At 49.8% G+C, this 23,629-nt stretch overlaps 4 protein-coding genes across 8 annotated transcripts; 3 read left to right on the top strand and 1 right to left on the bottom strand.

Moving 5' to 3' along the window:
• Window positions 1-163: 163 nt before the first annotated feature.
• On the top strand, window positions 164-14,932 carry LOC111081094 (acetyl-CoA carboxylase). 5 transcript variants are annotated; one of them, XM_022377032.2, is made up of 14 exons: window positions 2,120-2,246; window positions 3,590-3,748; window positions 3,889-4,253; window positions 4,337-4,458; window positions 5,860-6,226; window positions 7,495-7,783; window positions 7,854-11,587; window positions 11,656-11,958; window positions 12,021-12,191; window positions 12,254-12,682; window positions 12,741-13,610; window positions 13,679-14,026; window positions 14,093-14,227; window positions 14,301-14,932. In XM_022377032.2, the coding sequence occupies exons 2-14, from the start codon at window positions 3,607-3,609 to the stop codon at window positions 14,433-14,435; spliced, it is 7,410 nt and encodes a 2,469-aa protein (XP_022232724.2). In that variant the 5' UTR covers window positions 2,120-2,246; window positions 3,590-3,606; the 3' UTR covers window positions 14,436-14,932. The 5 variants fall into 5 exon arrangements, with proteins under 5 accessions (XP_022232726.2, XP_022232724.2, XP_022232723.2 ...); XM_022377031.2 differs by having other exon boundaries at window positions 2,120-2,284; XM_022377034.2 differs by lacking the exons at window positions 2,120-2,246; window positions 3,590-3,748 and adding an exon at window positions 164-431.
• A 15-nt stretch (window positions 14,933-14,947) lies between these two features.
• Window positions 14,948-16,579, bottom strand: LOC111081098 (COP9 signalosome complex subunit 4). Its single transcript, XM_022377038.2, has 2 exons — window positions 15,928-16,579; window positions 14,948-15,861 (listed from the first exon to the last, which is right to left on the bottom strand). Exons 1-2 carry the CDS (start codon window positions 16,486-16,488, stop codon window positions 15,211-15,213), a joined length of 1,212 nt encoding a protein of 403 aa, XP_022232730.2. The 5' UTR covers window positions 16,489-16,579; the 3' UTR covers window positions 14,948-15,210.
• A 37-nt stretch (window positions 16,580-16,616) lies between these two features.
• Window positions 16,617-20,079, top strand: LOC111081375 (PX domain-containing protein kinase-like protein). Its single transcript, XM_022377423.2, has 9 exons — window positions 16,617-16,673; window positions 16,742-16,959; window positions 17,108-17,393; window positions 17,450-17,861; window positions 17,919-18,100; window positions 18,165-18,404; window positions 18,470-18,783; window positions 18,896-19,094; window positions 19,192-20,079. Exons 2-9 carry the CDS (start codon window positions 16,858-16,860, stop codon window positions 19,428-19,430), a joined length of 1,974 nt encoding a protein of 657 aa, XP_022233115.2. The 5' UTR covers window positions 16,617-16,673; window positions 16,742-16,857; the 3' UTR covers window positions 19,431-20,079.
• A 1,054-nt stretch (window positions 20,080-21,133) lies between these two features.
• On the top strand, window positions 21,134-22,768 carry LOC111081376 (dynein light chain Tctex-type protein 2B). The gene is made up of 4 exons (XM_022377424.2): window positions 21,134-21,391; window positions 21,959-22,033; window positions 22,099-22,298; window positions 22,378-22,768. Exons 1-4 carry the CDS (start codon window positions 21,221-21,223, stop codon window positions 22,541-22,543), a joined length of 612 nt encoding a protein of 203 aa, XP_022233116.2. The 5' UTR covers window positions 21,134-21,220; the 3' UTR covers window positions 22,544-22,768.
• Window positions 22,769-23,629: the final 861 nt, after the last annotated feature.

Genomic DNA, 23,629 nt, shown 5'->3' with positions numbered 1-23,629 from the left:
GCCGCGCGGAAAATCTGCTGCAGAGAAATGCAGCCCTGATGAGGCCAAGTGTTGGCAAACGAGCGGCAGTCAGCTGTTTTTGGTATACGCAGTGTTTCTGTATTTATATTATTCTGGGGCGGGAAAACGGTCACATTGGCGCTGCAGTCTAAATTACGCGTGAAATACGAAAAAAATCAAGTGGAAAAAATAAAAGAACAGAAGAAAGCAGCCGAGCTGCCCATTAACCATACGCGGGGCACTAATCAACGTTGCCACACGATCATTGCCTGTGCCGTGAAAGTGCTAGAACACTCCCCTCGGCATCAAAAATCTTAGTGCCACACACAGCCAGGCCAGGCCAGAGCTTCCCACCCGGAAAAGAACAGTTACAGAAAACAAAATTGCTAACAGAAAGAAACGTGGAAAGCAGCGCAATACGATGGAGAAAAGTAAGTCGTTGCAGTGTGCGGTAATCTAGGCAGTAAACATGTAATTACTATCTGATTAGTGGCAGCTGCATAGATAATATGCATGCTCCTATGCAAATAACAACAGTAGCCGCACCTGGGGGTTATTCACCCTTAGGGGAGAGGGAGAGGCATTATTATGTACATATGTCTAGGAACTGCTGGGGCCCCAGTCTAAATCAAGATTCCGTTTGTTTATCATTTGCATTCGTTTGATAAAGTCCACATTGTGTGTTTTGTTCCATCAATCAAAGTACAGGCCAGCATATTTTCCTTCCAATATGTTGTGCTTTTTCTCTCGCTACTCTCTTTCGCTCTCACCACTGTTACTGACCTTGATTCCCATTGGACTGTGAACATCGCGCGATGGCCTCGTCTCTATGTGTGTTTGTTTGTGAGAGGGAGAGAGTGTAAATATATGTATGCATGCGTGTGTGTGTGATGCTGCCTGTGGGTGGATGGGAAGCCAGTCAGCCAAGCCTAGTCCCATTCCAGTCCCAGTACAAGCCGGCTTCCATTACCTAATCGGTGTGAGTGCATCCATATGTAAGTCAGAGCGAGAGCCAGCACCAGCCAGCTGATAGGCGTCCCCACTTCCCCTCGGTCTATTATTGGCCATGGTATCAGCAGGCAGACCCACTGGCCACGCGCCAAACATGAATAATGGGACCGAATTTTGGTAGATCCCAATACAACAGTAAATTTCCGCCAGCCTCTGATAAGCGCTGGCCCACCACTTGATCGCATGGTGTGGAGTGTTAAGCGGGAAACAGAACCGTCGGCGCCAATTATGATTAATAATTCGTCGGAACATACAGGTCGGCTGTTTTCAATGCCAAAATCGGAAGATTTTCCACGGTTATCGCATAGATTATAGAGAGCAAGCGTCGTCGACGGGAATTTCTTTTATGACTTTAAAAAAACCTCTGCTGATGTCCAAACAATCACGAATCCCAGAGATTCGCGTGTTCGGCTCGTGGCAGCGTGCTGAATTCGTTATTAATTCCGATTTAAGGGCATTCCGAGGCGATTCAATAGAGATAATCAATATTGTATTACCTCGCTAATTCAACTCTAATGCGTAATCAGAATCTGGCTACTTACGGTAGCAAATTGATAGATTAATTTTGTTGCTAATGTTCCACACGTTAAGTGCACTATCGTCATCGGGAAAGATTCAGCTTACCGTTTACACAGCAACCGCAACAACAACAACAACCTTGACTTAAGTGTCCCACAGTGGGTGAAGAGAGGAGTTCCGGAGCAACGGCAAAACACAGCTGATCGCTATCGACTCTTATCGATTGGAAATAAACATGGAAAATGGGATGGCAACTAGCGAAAACAAACTGTAAATAAAACACGCTGCTTGCTGCTCTTTTACCTTTTCTTTTTGTGTAGTCAGCGGTAGCAGCAGCAGCAGCGGCGGCAGAAACAGCTCGACCTCTGCGGCCCTCTGTCGCGATTAACATACGGACGCAACAACCTGTGCACGCACACACCAGCAGCACAACCGTCCCGCACCGTCCATGCACGCACAAGTATAGTTGATATCGATAGTGACAGCGACGCCGGCAGAACTAGCCGCTGGACAGCGGCAGCAGAAGCAGCAGAATCAGCAGCAGCCCTCGCGATAGTGGGTTCCAGACGAGGAGCCTGTCCCCACAGCGCCACAGTTGAATTTAAAGCGTCGGTCACTGCAGTATCACTCGTGCGGAACTTGTGCCCGTCTAAAGCTACGACTGCAGTAGTCTACACAAATACGTTAAAGAAATACAGAAACATATAAGCAGAGTGGTAAAACTCCCATTAACTCGAATTTAAATATACTACTCGTATGTATATTTATACGCATCTACATCAAAAGCGAGTCAAGGCCCTAAAAAGTGTCCAAAAGTGTGGCCCTAAAGATAATTGCCCCTGGCTTTGAATTCGTTCCGTCTTTTTCGTGTGTGTGCTTATGGCGGTTGAGTAATCTTTACGGCAGAGATTCCGATTCTAGTCGAGCACTTCAGCTCAGAATTCTTATCTGATCGACGGGAGGAAAAAACATACGACTCACATTAAGCCAATTAGAAATGTTTATAGAACTGGGCCACAAACTCACAGATCGAATTTCCCATCCGCATCGGCTAAAAAGAGCTTGGGATCCATCTGGGGGATTGTATTTCGAATCCTTAAGACGGAAAAAAAGAGCTGAAAAACAGATCCGCAGCTTACTATTACATAATTACCTGATAAGCCTGTGCTACTTAGTGGATCGATTCACCTTTTTGTGCCTTTCAAAGCCCTGCCTGTGGCTGTGGCTGGCTGGCTGGCACACTTACATATACATACATACATACATGTATTGTAATGGCAAAATCATTGACCTCTTCTATAAGCAAAGCCAATTTGCATTTCCACATACCATACACATACTGCTTTTTTTGTGTTTCAGCTTTTGTTATTTCTCATTTTCCTTCTCCCACTTTTTGGATTTTCGGTTTTTGTTTTAAAATTTAAATGCGATGCACCCGAACATTGAACACCCCAATAACAGAATTATAATTTTGGGTATTTTGTAGCTTTATTACCCTCTGGAAGGGTATTAATTGTGAGGTACCAACTTATGTACGTCATTAGCTCGGCAATCTTTTGCCTTTGACCCATGGACCTTGGCATTGTAATATTCAGTATTCCGACTGTTTTTCTTCCATATTAAAATGCCCTTGGTTTTTGTTTGTTGTTTTGTTAAAGGGTATCCCGATTTCGGATCTTCTTTGGTATCTTCATTGACCTGGCAACGATATTCGATTTGGGGTATTTGGGTCTTTATATTATGGATTTTCGATTTCTTAATTTGTGTCTGCAAACTAGTTTATGGATAGGTTAGCATTTTGGCTTTGGTTATGTTTTGTTTTGCTTCGTCGTTGCTTCTTTGGCCCACAAATTTGTGGCAAAGTTTTTGAACTTGAAATATGACCAATCGAGACGAGACGAGACCTGCAAACTATAATAATATTCACGTAGATTTGTGGCTCTTCTTTATCCGCCAGACACTTTCACTGTCCCATATAATACATACATACATATGTAGTAGAGCCGGAACAAAAGATATCCATTATCTAATCCAATTTGAATTCACCGATTTAAAGCAGCTTTTTGGATTTAGCCGATGTTGATCACAATATTAGGCACTCTGGCAGCACTTCTCGCGTTCCTCTTCACCCTGATCTTTGGCCGGGGCCAGAAAAGACCAGTCCACGCGGCATCCACCAGCGCAGCCAGAGAAACAGAGACTACAACACCGATTAATCGTAAGAATCTGAACACTTTATGAACCCATAAGCAGCACTAAAAGGGCCCGAGTCACACAAAGCACATTTAACTGATAGTCTAATCGATCTATTATATCAATCTATATAGTAATCAATATTTTTCCTTGATTAATTTCCAGGCAACTCCAGCGTGATTGCAGCTACAGCGCCACCAGTCACAGTCCCAGCCACAGCCACAGCCACAAGCAGCTTATCGTCGACCACTGCGGGAGGAGCGGGAGCCACAACAAAGCTGAACGAGAAGCGATTCCCCAAAGGAGCCAGCATCAAGAAGGTACAGTTCTCCAGCGAGAGCCTTAAATCGGAGGTGGATATTGCCTTGTCCGATCTGAGCTGTCACCAGAACCACAACAACAACACAACCATCATCAAGAACAAGAACAACAACAATAGCATTGTCGACATTAGAAAGAAATCATCAGGCGAGATGAGCGAGGAAACAAATGCAGCGGCAGGCACGGATGCGGAGCGTCCAAGTTTCTTGGTAGGTCTTTGACACAGTGGCAACCACTTGGTCTAGCGGATTATCTGAATCTAAATCTGAATCTTTTTCTCCGACTCTGGCAGGTGGGCGATGAGATTGACGAGAAGGCAGCCGAAGCCGGCGAAGCTGTGGACGAGTTCCCACAGAAGATGCAGAACGAAGTTCGTCCGAATGGCGATATATCGGAGAAACGCAAGCGATTGAGGTATGGCCGCACCCTCCCCTCCCGGCATAGAGCAAACGCAAGAGGGAAGCAGGGTATGGGAATGGGGTGACTGAGCAAAACAAAGAACAGGTGACTACGTCATAGATATCGCGCGAGTTTATCAAAAAGAGACAGGGCAAGCTCTTCCGCTGAGTGCGAATGAGAAGCAGCGAAGCAATTTAGACAACTCTGAGAGAGGAAGAGCGCAAAGCGTTCTGTGTGTGAGAGCGAGAGAGCAGCCTTTGGGGACGACGCCATCACATTTTGTTTTCATTCATAACGGAAAGCGTTGCCTCAAAACTTGTTTTGTTGTTGTTACTCGGATTCGGTACTCTCTCTCTCTCTCTCTCTTTCTCTCTATCTTTCTGGCTCTCTCCAGGCGACCTCTGAGCAAGCTGTGGCCCAAACTGTCTGTCTGTTGGCCCGGCTATCTGTTTTGGCCCGCTTGAGTCCGACCCGCCAGCAGTTGCACACCAGTCGTCGGTTCCATCGGTCGGAGAAGTACAAACCAGCAGCAGCAGCCGCATCAGCAAAGTCGAACCTTAGCAGTCGCCGAATTTCTCGTTGCCTAAATAGGTTTCTCGCGTGTGTGGATATTCCGTTGGACATTGATTTTCTGCCGTGTTGCTCGTCATCGTCATCGTCGTATCGTATCGTATTGTCGGAGTGCGGAGAAAGTGTTGCTTGCAGCAAAAGTGGTGTGTGGTGTGTGGTGTGGCATAAAAAGTGTTTTTTTGTTGTTTGTTCTTCGTTTTCGGCTATTAGTCAGACTTGCATAATTCGCCAAAGGGGGTGCCCGTCCCACCAGCCAGTTCACTGTGACCCCTGAATGCTATTTGCCCTCGTTGAGCTAGCCAGCATGTTGAAGCGTCGTGCCAGTAAGCGTTTTGTACTTGTTGAGTCTGGCGAGGAGCCGCTGGTGCCGGCAGCAACAGGTGCAGGTGCTGCTGCTGGAGGATCTGGATCGGGTTCGGTCATACCAGTCATTCCACACTTTGTGGCCATGGACTGCGGACAGAGCGACAGCAACCACAATGAGATGGATGCCAGCACCAGTACCGCCACCAGCACCAGCACCAGCACCAGTAGCATCCCCAACAACAACAGCGGTGTCAGCAGCAACAGCAGCATCAGCAGCAACAACAACAACAGCAGCAACAGCAACCCATCGCCAGGACTCCTTAGTGTGCCCACCGTGGGAACCCTAAAGTAAATACACATAAATATGGGAGGAATAAAGCTTATTTTGTTTGATAGAATTTCGAATCGATTTGACAGGTAGCAGCCCCAGAACCGGTTCCGCCAAATATTCTTTGAATTGCTCTCTCACCCTTCCCCTACACTGAGCAACAAAATCATTGTCTTCGAATGTTTACTTATCGAATATTTAATATCTTTCAGACCCAGCATGTCGCGTGGCACTGGCCTCGGCCAGGATCGCCATCAGGATCGGGACTTTCATATAGCCACCACCGAGGAGTTTGTGAAGCGTTTCGGCGGCACTCGTGTCATAAATCGGGTCCTCATTGCCAACAATGGCATTGCGGCTGTCAAGTGCATGCGTTCCATACGCCGATGGGCCTACGAGATGTTCAAGAACGAGCGGGCCATCCGATTCGTGGTGATGGTCACGCCGGAGGACCTGAAGGCCAATGCCGAGTACATCAAAATGGCCGATCACTATGTCCCCGTTCCCGGGGGCTCCAATAACAACAACTATGCGAATGTTGAGCTCATCGTGGACATTGCACTTCGCACCCAAGTGCAGGTGAGTAGTAGTTGCGTCTGGAGGCCGCCACACCAGTACCCACTACCCACTGCCCAGTTATAGATGTGGCCCAGTGTCAATCCGTTTGGTTTGGTTGCGCCTTAACCGCATCGCATCGTACGATTCGTATTTACACACTGTCGATCTCCCGGGGGCTGAAAAAAGTCAAACGATCGTATGTCGTATATCGCATATCGCATACCAAAGCAAAAGCTCTCTCTAAAGCTAAATATTGTCTGTATGTTTGTGTGGATTGTAACACTGTGCAACAAAAAGTGTGCTGTAACCTTCCACCTTCCAGAATCGTTCCTGGTTCTGTGTACCTTGCGAATTCCTTCATTTAAGTACGCGTACAAGTACGAGTACGAGTATTATTTGTTGATCACGTAAACATTTATTTGCTGTAGATCTTCCCTTCCCTAATGCTGAATAATTGCATTGAAAATAGCAAGAGATCACTTCTCAAATATTCTCAAATAGAGGTATTTCTCCAACGGTTTTTGCACATTGACTTTTACTTTGTTGTAGATCAGATCTTAATAGGGCACTTATATAGAAATATTGTAATGCTACAAAGTTGATTGAGAGATAAACAGCAGCTGTTTTCGAGTACATAGTAATTCTGTTTCCTCAAATTATACTTTGTCGCCGCTCAAATAAACTTGATTTTCTGTAGATCTTCTTATAATCAAGGGAATAGCTAATAATGGCTTACAAACCTTGCAAATTTCTGAGCAATTGTAGGTGTAGAAAGCACACCTTCTGGTGATCTTTAGATCTTTGGAAGTGCAACAACCACAATAACAAATTAAAACAAAATCTAAGCGAAGGTCTCGAGTCGAGCACACGTCTAGCATGTTGTTTTTGCCATTCCCTTAAATTCTCTTTGGCAGAATTCACTTGTGTGTCTTGAGTCCTGCCCGCAACATGTGGGAGACGCTGCTTTAGATCTTTAGGCCTCTTGATAGCTAATTTAGAGGCGAATAAATGGCTTTCAATGGTTTTTGTTTCTGTTAGTTCTAATCTAAAACCTTCATCAATTGGCAAACACTTGGAGAATGCCGTAAGATAGTAGTTCGTATGAGTGGAGTGTGTTTGCTTTCCATTCCACTAATTAGTACCAAAAGGGCTAGCACCAACACCTTGTTGCACAGTGTGAATTATCTTTTTCGTCGTGCTATCGTCCGTAAATGAGGTCATAAAGTGTTATACCTATTACTGTCCTTGGGGCTTAAATGAATTGATTATGAATGAAATTATGATTGCAGGCCGTCTGGGCTGGATGGGGTCATGCCTCGGAGAACCCCAAGTTGCCGGAGCTGCTGCACAAGGAGGGTCTGGTGTTCCTCGGGCCGCCGGAGCGTGCCATGTGGGCGCTGGGCGACAAGGTGGCCTCCTCGATTGTGGCCCAAACGGCCGAGATACCCACGCTGCCATGGTCCGGCTCCGACCTGAAGGCCCAGTACAGCGGCAAGAAGATCAAGATCACCAGCGATCTGTTTGCCCGCGGCTGTGTGACCAATGTGGAGCAGGGTCTGGCGGCAGTCGCCAAGATTGGTAAGTCCCATTGCATGTCTTGGGATGGAACACGCCTGATTCTCATCTGTTTTCCACCGTCCTCTTGCAGGTTTTCCCGTGATGATCAAGGCATCGGAAGGCGGCGGCGGCAAGGGCATTCGTCGCGTGGACACCACCGAAGAGTTCCCCGCCCTGTTCCGGCAGGTGCAGGCCGAGGTGCCCGGCTCCCCCATCTTTGTGATGAAGCTGGCACGCGGCGCCCGCCACTTGGAGGTGCAGCTGCTGGCGGATCAGTACGGAAACGCCATCAGTCTGTTTGGTCGCGATTGCTCCATACAGCGTCGCCATCAGAAGATCATCGAGGAGGCGCCGGCCATTGTGGCCAAGCCAGAGGTGTTCGAGGACATGGAAAAGGCGGCCGTGCGTCTGGCCAAGATGGTGGGCTATGTGAGCGCCGGCACCGTGGAGTATCTGTACGATCCGGAGGGCAGGTACTTCTTCCTGGAGCTGAACCCGCGTCTGCAGGTGGAGCATCCCTGCACGGAGATGGTGGCCGATGTCAATCTGCCGGCCGCCCAGCTCCAAATCGGCATGGGCATTCCCCTGTACCGTCTCAAGGACATTCGCCTGCTGTACGGCGAGTCGCCGTGGGGCTCCTCCATCATCGACTTTGAGAATCCGCCAAACAAGCCGATGCCCTCGGGCCATGTGATCGCTGCGCGCATCACCTCCGAGAATCCCGACGAGGGCTTCAAGCCCAGCTCGGGCACAGTGCAGGAGCTGAACTTCCGTTCCAGCAAGAACGTGTGGGGCTACTTCAGTGTGGCCGCCTCCGGGGGACTGCACGAGTTTGCCGACTCGCAGTTCGGTCACTGCTTCTCCTGGGGCGAGAACCGGCAGCAGGCGCGCGAGAATCTCGTGATTGCCCTCAAGGAGCTATCAATCCGCGGCGATTTCCGCACCACCGTCGAGTACCTGATCACGCTGCTAGAGACGAATCGCTTCCTGGAGAACACCATCGACACGGCCTGGCTGGATGCCCTCATAGCCGAGCGCGTGCAGTCCGAGAAGCCGGACATACTGCTGGGCGTGATGTGCGGAGCCCTGCACATTGCCGATCGCCAGATCACCGAATCCTTCTCCAGCTTCCAAACGTCGCTGGAGCGGGGCCAGATCCAGGCGGCCAACACCCTGACGAACGTGATAGACGTGGAGCTGATCAACGGCGGCATCCGGTACAAGGTACAGGCGGCCAAGAGCGGGGCCAACTCGTACTTCCTGCTGATGAACAGCTCCTTCAAGGAGATCGAGGTGCACCGCCTCTCCGACGGCGGCCTGTTGATCTCCCTCGAGGGCGCCTCGTACACCACCTACATGAAGGAGGAGGTCGACCGGTACCGCATCGTCATCGGCAACCAGACGTGCGTCTTCGAGAAGGAGAACGATCCCTCGCTGCTGCGCAGTCCCTCGGCGGGAAAGCTCATCAATCTGATTATCGAGGATGGGGCACATGTGGCCAAGGGCCAGGCGTATGCCGAGATCGAGGTGATGAAGATGGTGATGACTCTCACCTCCCAGGAGGCCGGCACGGTGACCTTTGTGCGTCGCCCAGGCGCCGTCCTCGACCCGGGCTCCCTGCTGGGCCACCTGGAGCTCGATGATCCCTCGCTGGTGACCCAGGCGCAGCCCTGCAAGAGCCAGTTCCACCAGGCCGAGAACGCGCCCATTCCCGAGAAGCTGAACCGCGTCCACAACACGTACAAGAACATTTTGGAGAACACCTTGGCCGGCTACTGCCTGCCGGAGCCCTTCAACGCCCAGAGGCTGCGCGACATCATCGAAAAGTTCATGCAGAGCCTGAGGGATCCCTCGCTGCCGCTGCTGGAACTCCAGGAGGTGATTGCCTCCATCTCGGGCCGCATCCCCATCTCCGTGGAGAAGAAGATCCGAAAGCTGATGACGCTCTACGAGCGCAATATCACCAGCGTGCTGGCCCAGTTCCCCTCCCAGCAGATTGCCAGCGTCATCGACAGCCACGCGGCCACCCTGCAGAAGCGCGCCGATCGCGACGTCTTCTTCCTGACCACCCAGAGCATCGTGCAGCTGGTGCAGCGCTACCGCAACGGCATTCGCGGCCGCATGAAGGCAGCCGTTCACGAGCTGCTGCGCCAGTACTACGACGTGGAGTCGCAGTTTCAGCACGGCCACTACGACAAGTGCGTGGGCCTGGTGCGCGAGCACCACAAGGACGACATGCTGACGGTGGTCAACACGATATTCTCGCACTCGCAAGTGGCCAAAAAGAACCTGCTCGTCACCCTGCTCATCGACCATCTGTGGGCCAATGAGCCGGGCCTCACCGACGAGCTGGCCAACACCCTCAGCGAGCTGACATCCCTGAACAGGGCCGAGCACTCGCGGGTGGCTCTGCGCTCTCGCCAGGTACTGATCGCCGCCCACCAGCCGGCCTACGAGCTGCGCCACAACCAAATGGAGTCGATATTCCTGTCCGCCGTGGACATGTACGGCCACGACTTCCATCCGGAGAATCTGCAGCGCCTGATCCTCTCGGAGACCTCGATCTTTGACATACTCCACGATTTCTTCTACCACACGAACCGAGCCGTGTGCAACGCCTCCCTCGAGGTGTACGTGAGGCGTGCCTACACCTCCTACGAGCTGACCTGCCTGCAGCACTTGGAGCTGTCCGGCGGCCTGCCGCTGGTGCATTTCCAGTTCCTGCTGCCCACTGCACATCCGAATCGTCTCTTCTCGCGCATGTCCTCGCCCGAGGGGCTGGACCAGGTGGCGGCCGAGTCCATGGGCAGCTCTTTCGTTCGCACCGGAGCGATTGCCGCCTTCGATTCGTTCGAGCACTTTGAGATGTACTCGGACGAGATATTGGACCTGCTCGAGGACTTTGTCTCGCCCGCAATGGTCAATGCCAAGGTGCTGGAGGCCGTGGAGGCAGCCGACTCCATTTCGGACGGGCGGCACAGCACCTCCATCAACGTGTCGCTCTCGGATCCCGTCACCCGGGCCAATGCCGCCGAGGAGGCCAAGTCCACGGAGCCCATTCACATTGTGAGCGTGGCTGTGAGGGAGACCGGAGAGATGGACGACCTGCAGATGGCCCAGATCTTTGGGAATTACTGCAAGGAGCACAACGAGGAGCTCTTCCAGCGCCGCATCCGCAGGATAACGTTCGCCGCCCTGAAGAAGCGCCAGTTCCCCAAGTTCTTTACGTACCGCGCACGCGACAAGTTCGAGGAGGATCGCATATACCGGCACCTGGAGCCCGCCTCTGCCTTCCATCTGGAGCTGAATCGCATGAAGACGTACGACCTGGAGGCCCTGCCGACGGCCAACCAGAAGATGCATCTGTATCTGGGCAGGGCCAAGGTATCGAAGGGGCAGGAGGTGACTGACTATCGTTTCTTCATCCGCTCGATCATCCGCCACTCGGACCTGATCACCAAGGAGGCCTCCTTCGAGTACCTCCAGAACGAGGGCGAACGGGTGCTGCTGGAGGCCATGGACGAACTGGAGGTGGCCTTCTCCCATCCGCACGCCAAACGCACCGACTGCAATCACATCTTTCTCAATTTCGTGCCCACCGTTATCATGGACCCGGCCAAGATCGAGGAGTCCGTCACCAAGATGATCATGCGGTACGGCCCCCGCCTGTGGAAGCTGCGCGTTCTCCAGGCCGAGCTGAAGATGGTCATCCGCCAGTCGCCGCAGTCGCCCACCCAAGCGGTGCGCCTCTGCATTGCCAACGATTCTGGATACTTCCTGGACATCTCCATGTACACGGAGCAAACGGAGCCGGAGACGGGCATTGTAGGTGTCAACTAGATGATTGTCCCCTTCCCCCGTTTCTTATTGCCTGCCTTTGATTGCCGTTTCAGATCAAGTTCAAGGCCTACGGAGACAAGCAGGGCTCCCTGCACGGCCATCCCATTTCGACGCCCTACATGACCAAAGACTTTCTGCAGCAGAAGCGCTTCCAGGCGCAGTCGAACGGCACCACCTACGTGTACGATGTGCCCGACATGTTCCGCCAGATGACCGAACGCCACTGGAAGGAGTTCTCCAATGCCCGCCCCTCCGTGGACATACGCATACCCGACAAGATACTGATCGAGTGCAAGGAGCTGGTTCTCGAGGGCGACACCCTCATCGAGTTGCAGCGTCTGCCGGGCGAGAACAATGTAGGTTCCTTCGATGTCTGGACTCCCATCGCCATCCATTTATTAACCCTCTGATCTTGCAGTGTGGCATGGTGGCCTGGCGCATTGTCCTGGCCACGCCGGAGTACCCGAATGGGCGCGAGATCATTGTGATAGCCAATGATCTGACCTACCTGATTGGCTCCTTTGGCATCAAGGAGGATGTGCTGTTTGCCAAGGCGTCGCAGCTGGCGCGCGAGCGTAAGGTGCCCAGGGTAAGCACCAAGCATCAATTGGCAGGCTGCAATCATTCATCCGGCAATATTCGCTCCCACAGATCTATATATCGGTGAACAGCGGTGCCCGCATTGGACTGGCCGAGGAGGTGAAGGCAATGTTCAAGATAGCCTGGGAGGATCCAGAGGAGCCCGACAAGGGCTTCAAGTACCTCTATCTGACCACCGAGGACTACGCCCAGGTGGCTAATCTCAATTCGGTACGTGCCATTCTCATCGAGGATGAGGGCGAGCAGCGCTACAAAATCACCGACATCATTGGCAAGGACGATGGCCTGGGCGTCGAAAATCTACGGTATGCCGGCCTGATTGCCGGCGAAACGTCGCAGGCGTACGATGAGATTGTCACCATTGCGATGGTCACCTGCCGCACCATCGGCATCGGCTCGTATGTGGTGCGTCTGGGCCAGCGTGTCATCCAGATCGACAACTCGCACATTATACTCACGGGCTATGCGGCCCTGAATAAGGTAAGCTTTTGGAATCCGAATCCGTGGGTGGATATTAATGTGTCTTCTCTCCCTGCAGCTGCTCGGTCGCAAGGTGTACGCCTCAAACAACCAACTGGGCGGCACACAGATTATGTACAACAATGGCGTGACCCACAAGACTGAGGCCATCGACCTGGACGGCGTGTACACCATTCTCGACTGGCTCTCGTACATTCCCGCCTACATTGGCTGCGACCTGCCCATCGTTTTGCCCAACGATCGCATCGATCGGCCCGTCGATTTTATGCCCACCAAGTCGCCATACGATCCGCGCTGCATGCTGGCCGGTCGGGTGAATCCCACCAATGCGAATGAGTGGGAGAATGGCTTCTTTGATCGTGATTCGTGGAGCGAGATTATGGCCCCGTGGGCCAAGACCGTGGTCACGGGACGTGCTCGTCTGGGCGGTGTGCCTGTGGGTGTGATTGCCGTGGAGACGCGGACTGTGGAGGTGGAAATGCCCGCTGATCCGGCCAATCTGGACTCGGAGGCCAAGACGCTGCAGCAGGCGGGTCAGGTGTGGTATCCCGACTCCTCCTACAAGACGGCGCAGGCCATCAAGGACTTTGGGCACGAGGAGCTGCCACTGATTGTGTTCGCCAACTGGCGCGGCTTCTCCGGCGGCATGAAGGACATGTACGAGCAGATCGTCAAGTTTGGGGCCTACATCGTCGACGGACTGCGGGAGTACAAGAAGCCGGTGCTCATCTACCTGCCGCCCAATGCCGAGCTGCGTGGCGGAGCCTGGGCTGTGCTGGACTCGTTGATCAATCCGCGCTACATGGAAACCTATGCGGATCCGGAGGCCCGTGGCGGTGTCCTCGAGCCAGAGGGCATTGTGGAAATCAAATACAAAGAGAAGGACCTCATCAAGACGATAAATCGCCTGGATGCGACCACAATTGCTGTGAGTTTCGTCTGAACTTGTTGCCTGCTCTTCTTTTACTAATCTATTCCATTCCGGGTTCCCTGTAGCTGAGAAAGGAACACGAGGAAGCAACTGCAGCTGGGGATAAGACGCTGGCCGCCCAGGTGGATGAGAAGATCAAGACTCGTCTGGCGGTACTGATGCATGTCTACCACACGGTGGCGGTGCACTTTGCCGACTTGCACGACACGCCCGAGCGCATGCTGGAGAAGGAGTGCATCAGCGAAATTGTGCCATGGCGCGACTCGAGACGTTGGCTCTACTGGCGTCTGCGCCGCCTCTTGCTGGAGGATGCCTACATCAAGAAGATCCTGCGCGCCCAGGACAATCTCTCTGTGGGACAGGCCAAGCAGATGCTCAGACGCTGGCTAGTCGAAGAGAAGGGTGCCACAGAGGTAAAAGGATATCCAAAATCGCTCCCTTTCCTCTGTCTTACAACCAATTTGTTACGTTTTTTGCAGGCATATCTGTGGGACAAGAATGATGAAATGGTGGCCTGGTACGAAGAGCAAACGAATACAGAATCTATTGTCTCCCGCAATGTGAGTTCCGTGAGACGGGATGCCATCATTTCAACCATTTCGAAAATGCTCGAGGTAAGTTCAGCTGCAATCTGGTTATACATATATACTCATTATGATATTAAATGGCATTCTCTGGATCTAATAGGACTGTCCGGACGTAGCGCTGGACGCTGTGGTTGGTCTCTGCCAAGGCCTGACGCCCGTCAATCGTGGCGTGGTCGTGCGCACACTGGCGCAAATGCAGCTGAACGAGGAGACCTCTAGCAATACCCAGGGATGATTGTACGCTAGATTCTAAGTTCTTTTAAGCCTATCCTACCCTACCCTACCCTACCCTACCGCTCTCTCGAAGCCAACGCATTGGCTATGCCTGGATGCCATTAGCCTGGAAGAGAGTAGCTTCCACCTACCTGCATCCTGTTCGGAAGCCTGGCGTCTGTGTGGCTATTGTAAAATACTGGAGTAACTGGCATGATGTGCATTTTGTTTAGTTGAATTTGTTTAAACGTAATTAGAATAAATGTAGCCTAGCCTGTAGTATGTTAAAATGGAGAGCCCCACACTGGAGATGTGTGGGGCATGGGTTGGATGTTGCATGAATAGCCCCCGATTAACTTGTAGTAACATGTACATATTTGTGTATGTATGGTATGTATATCTCTTGAATACAACAAACTTTCCACTAGTTGTCTAAGAACCAAGTCCTTTGTACACAGAGCTTTTTGAATTATACGAATTATTGAAAATACATTATCTACGATTATGGTACAAACACGATTCAAAGCGAGTTAATTGTGGTTGGCTGTGGTTTTCTTTTTCATCGCACACAGGATCTCGAGTCCACAGGATCGATAATGTACATAATTTCATTTATTTCGTAAATTAAAAATGAAATCTATCGCAGCGCAGGTGAAATTATTCTGAAATGCTTCGCTTGCATGGATTGGGTTTCGGTTTGGTGTGGGTTCAGTTCGGGTATTCTTCTTGGTGTTTCCACCTTGATGATGATGAAGTGGAGAATTTCAGTGGCGAGAGCTAGATAACAGGAATCTCTTTCAGTTCAGTTTATCAAGCCAATCGGGCTCGGCGACGCCGATCTTCTCTATAATGGAATTGACTTGATAGCAGAGCGATTGGATTTGGCGATCCCATTGTGGCAGTAGCTCGCGATTCTCGAAATGGACAATACCAGAGATCTGGTCGATGTGCCCGTTCATGCGACCCTCGGTGATCATCTGGGATGCGATTTTCTCCGCCTTGGCCGCCGGTATGTCCAGCAGGGCACCCAACTCCTCAAAGGTTATGTTGTTGTACAGCTTGCTGGCCGACAGCAAGTTGTGCTCGAAGACAGCGCGATCCAGAATGGACGAGCCATCGGGGGTGGCTGCCTTCTGGTGCTCCTGCAGCAGTGCCTCAAACTCCTGCAGCTCCGAGCGTCGAATGATGCGCTCCAAGTACATCTTCTCTAGGATGCCGTAGGCGGGCAGGTGCTGGCAGCGCTCATCCTTGAAGAGTGTGGCCAGCATGCGGGAGCGCTGCTGTCCGGCCGAGGCCAGGACGGTGCAGATGAGCGCCTTCTTCAGCGCCGTCATGCGCTCGCCCTGGTCGACGATTTTGCGGTAGGAGAGCTCGTTGTAGCGTTGGGCAGCCTCAATAAACTTGCGCCGGTAGTCGAGCACCCGAGCATAGCAAACCTTATACAGCACCTGGCAAGAAGGGAAGCGTGTGTGTGTCAGGGAAGCGCCCAGCACTAGTCCAGAGTTAATACGCACCTGGAGTTCCTCGGAGTTGGTCTCGGCCTGCAGCAGCGAGGCTCGATTAATGAACAACTCGGCCTGCACAGAGTCATTGTCCTCCAGGTAGAGTCGGGCTATCTTCAAGTAGGTGCCCAATTTGCACTCGGTGGAATATTGCTTTTGGCCAGTCTCCAAGGGTATGCCGACTAGCACCGTGGCAGCGTCGCGCCACTGCTGGTTCCGCTCGTAGATGTTCGCCAAATGAAAGCGGATGCCGGCAACCTGTTCCTCAAACGAAATGACGCGTGGATGGACCTTTTCCAGTGTGAAGTGCGACAACTGCTTAGAGAGATCATCGGGCAGCTTGCTCAGCTCCACGCCCACGTCGTTGAGGATCTGGCGCGAGATAACCAGGCTGACATGTTCATTGACAATCGCCTCAACAAAGAGCCTCAACGCATCGATCAATTCTTGTCCGGTGTTCGACAGGACGGTCTTCAGAAGCTGGCGGTACTTGTCCGCCTGGTCCTTGTGTGTGCCGGTGAAGTTGATCAGGCTCATCAACTGGTTGCGCAGGATAGCCGTCGAAATGCCCATTTTTGAGGATGCAGATAGCTTATTTTTTAATATTTATAAAAACAACAACGTCACTTATCGATTGTCTGTAACACAGTTTTATCGCCGCCATTGGCCGTTTTACAACACTGGCATAACGATTAGAAACAGTAAACAGTGAAAAGATATTTCTCCGAAAATAACAATCAGAAATAGGTGTATAAGGTGTATGTGCTAAATTGTAAAGTTTAATTGAACCAATTGTTATTGTAATTTTATTGTGCAATCGATCAAGGGTGGCGACAATCTGTTAAATACACACACACACACACACACACATATCGTTTCGTAGAGAGGCTGCCCTGACCCGAGCAGATTGGAAGAGAAAGAAAATGTATCCAGATACAACCAATGGCAATTTTTGCGAGCAGATATGAACGAAAATTGCCAATTGATGATACCCAAGCGCTGAGCTGCGAGATAACCACAGTCGAGGAGGTCGACGGGCATACGGTGAGTGGAACAGCAGGGCGAAAACTTTTCCTGGGGCCCACCTAAGAAAAATCAATAATTGTTGATGATTTCATGCGAATGATAATATGTATGTATCCCGTAATGTATGTGCATGTGCATGTCTGTCTGTCTGTCTGTCTGCCTGCAGGAGTACTTGCTGCGTGTGCAGAGGGGGCCGACAACAGAAAACTGCTGGAACGTTCTGCGCCGCTACAATGACTTCGACAAGCTGGACAAGTGTCTACGCATCTCTGGCATTGAGTTGCCGTTGCCTCGCAAGCGCATCTTCGGTAAAATGCGCCCGGAGTTCGTAGCTCAACGAAAGCAAGAACTGCAAGTATACATAAACGCCGTACTAATGAATCCCATATTGGCATCATCGTTGCCAGCGAAGCGCTTCGTTGACCCTGAGAGCTATTCGCAATCATTTCATGGTAACACTATACCCAATAGCCCCGTCAGTATAATCAGTTGAAATAACTCATTACAGACCATGCTGTGCAGAATGCAGTGCTCTGTCTGCGCAACGATTCGGCGTGGACCCTGGGTGGCACAATGGGTGCCATAGGCTGGCGTCTACGCAAGCACTACTTTAAGGTGACGCCCAAGCCGCCAGAGAAGGGCAGCAACAAGTTGGTGAAGAGCGGCTCGCAGACGCATCAGAGCAAGCATTTCGCGGCCGGCAGCAGCAGCAATGGCAGCGGCCATTCCATGGATGGTGGTGGTTCGTATGATCCCAACGCCGAGATGGTGGCCGAATGGCTCGAGGCCGGGCCGGACAAGTTTATCGAGGAGAAGGAGATGACCGGCATTCTGAAGAGCCTGATGGGACTCCAGCATCAGCACATCGAGCCAGTTATCCTGGCCGGCCACACGGAAAGCGGATGTCTTGTCATCAGAAAGTAAAATTGCAGAATGGGATTAATGGCGTACGTTTGGCTGATCTGTTTCTCTTTCAGGTTCCACAAGCATGGCACCCTCAAGGATGTGCTGTGCATGGCCACGAACCCAAAGAACCCCTTCCTGAGCAAGTACGGCAATCCGAAGGGACGTACTGCACTCTCCATGAAGCAAGTGGCCACCTACGGCAGGCAGATCCTAGAGGCTCTCATATTTTTGCATTCCAAGGGCTATGCCTATGGTGAGTACTTACCGATCTGTCTGGTCCTGTCTGGTGTCTAATATAATGGTTTCCACTGCTGCAGGTCACCTACATTCCGGGAATATAGTCATTTTGGACGATTGTGTCAAGCTGTTGGACATTGAGAATCAACTGCTGGGCGTGCCGGCCTTCTATCGGCCATTCTTCATGCAGCACAGCAAGATTCATACCATGGAGACCGTGGACGTGTACTGCTTCGGCCATGTCCTGTTCGAAATGACCATGGGCTATCCCCTCCAAGAGTCTGTGGTCCGGCAAATTACCGAATGCCCCGAGGCGCTAAGTGAGTCCCAGATGATGATCCCAATCCATGCTGTGGCTTCTCTATTTAAACGATTTCTCTTGCAGAATGTTTGCTGGAGAGCATTCTCTCCAAGGAGGCTTGCAAATCTGGCCTCCCATCTCTGGAGCAGCTGATTGGCCACCGTTTCTTTGCACAATATGCCTCGACGGGTGAGGCAGCTGCTGCTGGCGGGGCTAATACCGAGAAGCCACACTTTAAATTGTCCTTAAACGCCAAAGAGCTGCTGAAACAGGCAGCCATAAAGACCGAGACTCGGCTGCAAAACGAGCAAAAGTCGGTGAAGAACCAGAAGAGGATTGTGCGCGTGCAGGAGCTGATGAGCTCCGAGGAGGAGAAGCGCAAGTCCAAGCAGAAAGCAGTTAGTTATCCATATCTAGCATCTCACGTAGCTCCTTCCTCTCACAGCAATTTAACGAACACGTTTTGATTTCTCTTTTTCGTTTATTGAAACATTTAACGCTTATATCTAGAAACTAGAGCACAAACAGTCCAAGCTAAAGCAGCAAGGTTCACTGCAAACGAACAACGGACGCTTGTCGCTTGCGGCTGCGACTGCAACTGCAGCGACCGCTTCATCCGGCACCCTGGCTGCTAGTGGGCCAAACGCGGCAGACTCCTTCAACCGCTCTGACAGCACTCCTGAAGAACCCACTCTGGCCGCCCTCAAATGTAGTTATCTCTGTCGTCCACACCTTAAAATTTATAATTAGCTTGCTGTATCTCCTCATACTTACCCCACTGATGTGCTGTTTCGTCTTCCCCGCAGCCCCACCGCTTACACCGGCCCCACATTTTGGTACGATCTACAGGCGGGAGCTACCTGCTAGCAGCGCATCCACATCGGCATCTGGATCGGTGGAGAGGCAATCCTCCACTCCAAATATGCTGGCAGAGGATCCTGAAGCCGCTGAAGGCGAGGGCGATGAACTGACGCGCTCCGCACTGCTCGAGTCTATTTGTAAATTCAATCGCGGCTCTCTGCGCAAAGTGCGCTCAAACGACTAGGGCGACAAATCTAGCAGGCAAATCGAGATTTATAAATGTTAAAATTTGGACCAAATGTGGCGTTATGAAATAACCGTGCCATCAAAAATCAATATAAAGAAACCCAATTGAATTTCGAAAGCTACATTTTTAGATGCATATTGAGAAACAGGACACGGAAAGAATCGACCGATCTATCGCTAAGCTTAGCATGCCCACAGAAACAATCCAGCCTAACACTACTTGTCTTTACGAAACCCACTGATTATACATACATATATATATATATATAATTACAGCCTATATGTGTCCACTATTTATAGCATACTCGTACAAAATAATCAGCTAAAGGGATATATTTATACTACATATGTATATGTACACGTTACGAGTCACAACACATTGCAAACGGTCTAAACGAAACGAATCCCAAAACAGGCTCCGGTTCGCAACTAAAGCTTTACTTATATGTGTCCACTACACGACTGAAACTGACTTTGGTACGAAAAGAAATATCAAAAGAAACAAACAAACAAAAAAAAAAACCAAAACCAGCAAACTGAAAACTGAAAAACCAAACGACATACAGAGAAATGTAATACTTTCCAATATTTACATACATATAAGTCTGCACCAAAATTTGCACCACGGACGATGCTATCTAAACAAAGAACTATCTTTTATAAAAACCCAAGGGTTACTTTCGTACAATACATTAATGTTAGATGTCTAAGAACTTGTTCCTCAGTGTTGTGCTCTCTCTCCCTCTCTCTCTCTTACTCTGTCTCCACCAACACACATACGTTTTGATCGTATCGCCAATTTTTAGTAGTTGTACGACAAGACTTTTTGTATCTATGTAAAGTTGAGTTTTCGTCTTCGAAGAGCCACGAGTGTTTCAAAAACGCTCAACTGTTCGTTAAGCCCTCCCACCCCCCGGAGTCCTGGACTCGCAAACGAAGGACAAGGATAGGGATAGGTGGCCCAGAGTCTTGCACTGTTATTGTTTTCCCCTCCGGTTTTATAGAGAATTTATTATGTGTGTAATTAACCGAATTATATTGTCAGAATAATGTAAGTATGTATTTGAATATGTGTGTATATATGTGTACGTGTACTCGATGTTTTGTAGCATACCATATCCTCTACCCATCCACCGTTAGAGCACAAAAACTTAAGATAAACTTGTAACTTGATACATATGTATGTGTATGTAAAAGTGTGTGTTATCGTCTACTCTACTGACTGTGTATACATACTCGTATGTTAAACGATACTTAACGACAAACGAAACGCGATACCTACTCCACCTACACTCCCCCCTCAACCAATTATTGCAAACCAAATAAAGTTTAAAGAAATTTGCCGTTGTAATCGGGCCTATCATAAGTGAGATTTACAGGTATCTACAGGCTAAACGCGATCTGGAAATGACTCTTCCCCAAGGATGAAGCAATCTTTGATTGGGCGGTAGCAGGAGCTGCGTTCATGCCTGGGCTTGGTGTAGTCATTGCATATCAACATTCAATGTAAACTGGCTTCCTTACCTTTGGAACTCGATCATTTATTTGCCATATTCCCGTGCTGGAACTGCAGAGCAGAGGCGTCATTAATCAGAATTCTTCACTTGCTCGGACCCAGTTTTAGTTGAATATCATCCCAAGTTATGATAACCTCGAATCTTAGCAGGCTATCCCAGCTCTGGGATTGTGTCTCCTCTCAACTTTTATATTTATTTGTAGTCACAACGGGAAGATCTCCCTTTAGTATTATTTCCAAATAGAAAAAAAAAAAAATTTACCACTCGGATAATGTCCGAGTCGCCAGACGCGCAAGCACCCAAGGATGAGCCTGCGGCTCCCGCTGCCAAGGAGGAGGATAAAGCGGCAGCCCCTGCTGCTGCTGCTGCTTCTGCTAAGGAGAAATCTGGCAAGGGAAAAGACAAGGACAAGGAGGGCAAGGACAAGGCGGCCAAGGGAGAGGTAAGTTCGGCAGTCGGCTGCCAAGTGGCACACATCCACAACATCGGATTGGGGGCATATTTTGTGTGCCATTTATTGATTCAACAAAGACTCCGGGACATTGCTACGGCGACATGCGGCACTTTGTCATGCTGGGAATGGCTAATCATTTGTGGTTTTATGGTTAACCGCGACGTACTCGACTCGATTCCAATATTGACGGCACGCCAAGCGCTCAACCGAAATGGCCGACTCTGCAGCCAAGAACTGGTCGGGTCTGGTTACCCTCTGCTTGGGCCAGGAGCGTGAGAAGGTACACGATTGATTTTGCCATTATGATTCCATGGGTATTTGATGTCTTTTTAATGAATTGATGCTTGTAACGAAATGTGAGCATGGAAATGCATTTGCTGGACGAAATTTGGCCCAGTCACGCATATCCAGGCCAAAGCAGGCATCACATTTTGGGATATGTATAGGTATAGAGATTTTGATGTGTTGTGTTGTGCAGTGCCGTGGGCTTGGGTTTGGGTTTGTCGACATGTCTAATCCAGAACTAACGTGTTATTTCGTTCTACCACCATGCAGAGACAGACTGGCAGCCAGCGCCAGTCCAACACTGGGGGCGTGTTCAGCCCCATGGGCATGGCTCCGCAGCCAAAGGTAAGTTGTGGTAGCTCCACTCAAACTGGTCGCCGTCCCCTTCTAATATCTCCCTGCTGTGGCAGCCCACAATGCGCTTTATGCCCACCTATCGCCTGGAGCCCAAGAATCCCCTGAACAAGGAGCAGGTCGAAATAATCATGAAGACGGTGATGGACAAGCACTACAACGATGCGTACTTGTTCCACCCAAAGCACTCGCTGCACATGGCAGCCCAGATAAGCGAGGAGATTAAAAATCGCATCAAATTAATGAACTATGACAGGTAATCCCCATACAACCATCTGTCGCACATCGTCGTACTCCCTAATCTAATCTACATGTATTTAATAATAATCCAACAGATATCGTTATATAGTGCTCGTCACTGTGGGCGAGTGCCTGATGCAGGGCCTCTATTCGATGGTCAACTTCCTGTGGGATGCTGAAAAGGATGGATTCGTCACATATAAGGTTGAGCAACCTTCGTATTATGCTATCTGCACAACCTTTTACATATATTACGATTGAACGATTCAACTTGCATTGTTATTAAATCAAACATTAGTGCCATATCCATGGCATGGTTTATTACCTTCCTCCATCTGGGATCGGATCGGATTGGATTGGATTGGATCGTTGCACCGCACTAAAACTCACTTTTTGTTTAAACACCAGAACTTTGAACACATTGACATTGACATTGTATTTGGGATAGATAGTTGACGATTATATTTTATTTAAGTATCAGTATAATAGACAATTGTTTTGTAACATTTTCTGAAGCATAGCATGGGGAATATTTTCATAGTTACTTTAATCCTTTTGGTATTGTGTATATGCATAACCTTGCTTTGCTTTCAACTCGAATTATTGTTTTTTATTTGCTCGGTACAACTATCTCTGAGGGTACAGATTCCAGGATCTATTTCGGTTAAACATAATTTTCGAATTTTTCAATAAATACGTATCAACGCACGCATACACATACACATGCACTTTTTTTTCTGTGTAAGCTATTAACTATAGCTATATATTTATATTTATATGTATATATATAATATGTAGCATTGATTTTGTTCCGGCTCTGGGAATGGGACACTTGAACACACAGAAACGCCAAATCATATATGTAGTATTTTTGTAAAATTAATAATCGAAACACCACACCACACCACCTTTGTTGTTGAGAGCAACCACAAGAGAACCAATGTAACAATCGCCAAACCCATTCAAACAGCGAAAACATTTTGGAGCGAATGCTACACGACGTTCTCTATTCGGATGGAAGGCGGATCTGAACGGGATCGGATCGGATCGGGAGAACAGGGTCCAAGTCCGGGTCCAGAAAGGACCGAATACAGCACAAGATTCACCACACCTCACACCTCACTCACCACAGCAAGTGCCAAGCCAAGCAAGCCTCAAGGAGATTCGAGTGAAGCTCAAGGCAAAAGGCAACAGGCCGGCCACCAATGGAACAATTCAAATCAAATCATTGTTTTATTTAATACACTTTTTGCACAGGGGGAAACTGCTGCACTGCTGCACTGCACCAAGCACCAATCACCAAGCACCGTGCAACGAAATCAACTCGGAGGACACTTGACCATCCCA

The sequence above is a fragment of the Drosophila obscura genome, unplaced genomic scaffold, assembly GCF_018151105.1.
Source record: "Drosophila obscura isolate BZ-5 IFL unplaced genomic scaffold, ASM1815110v1 contig_25, whole genome shotgun sequence".
Classification (NCBI taxonomy): domain Eukaryota; kingdom Metazoa; phylum Arthropoda; class Insecta; order Diptera; family Drosophilidae; genus Drosophila; species Drosophila obscura.
The sequence above is the reverse complement of the archived record's forward strand: the minus strand, read 5'-3'. Positions and strand labels throughout refer to the sequence as shown.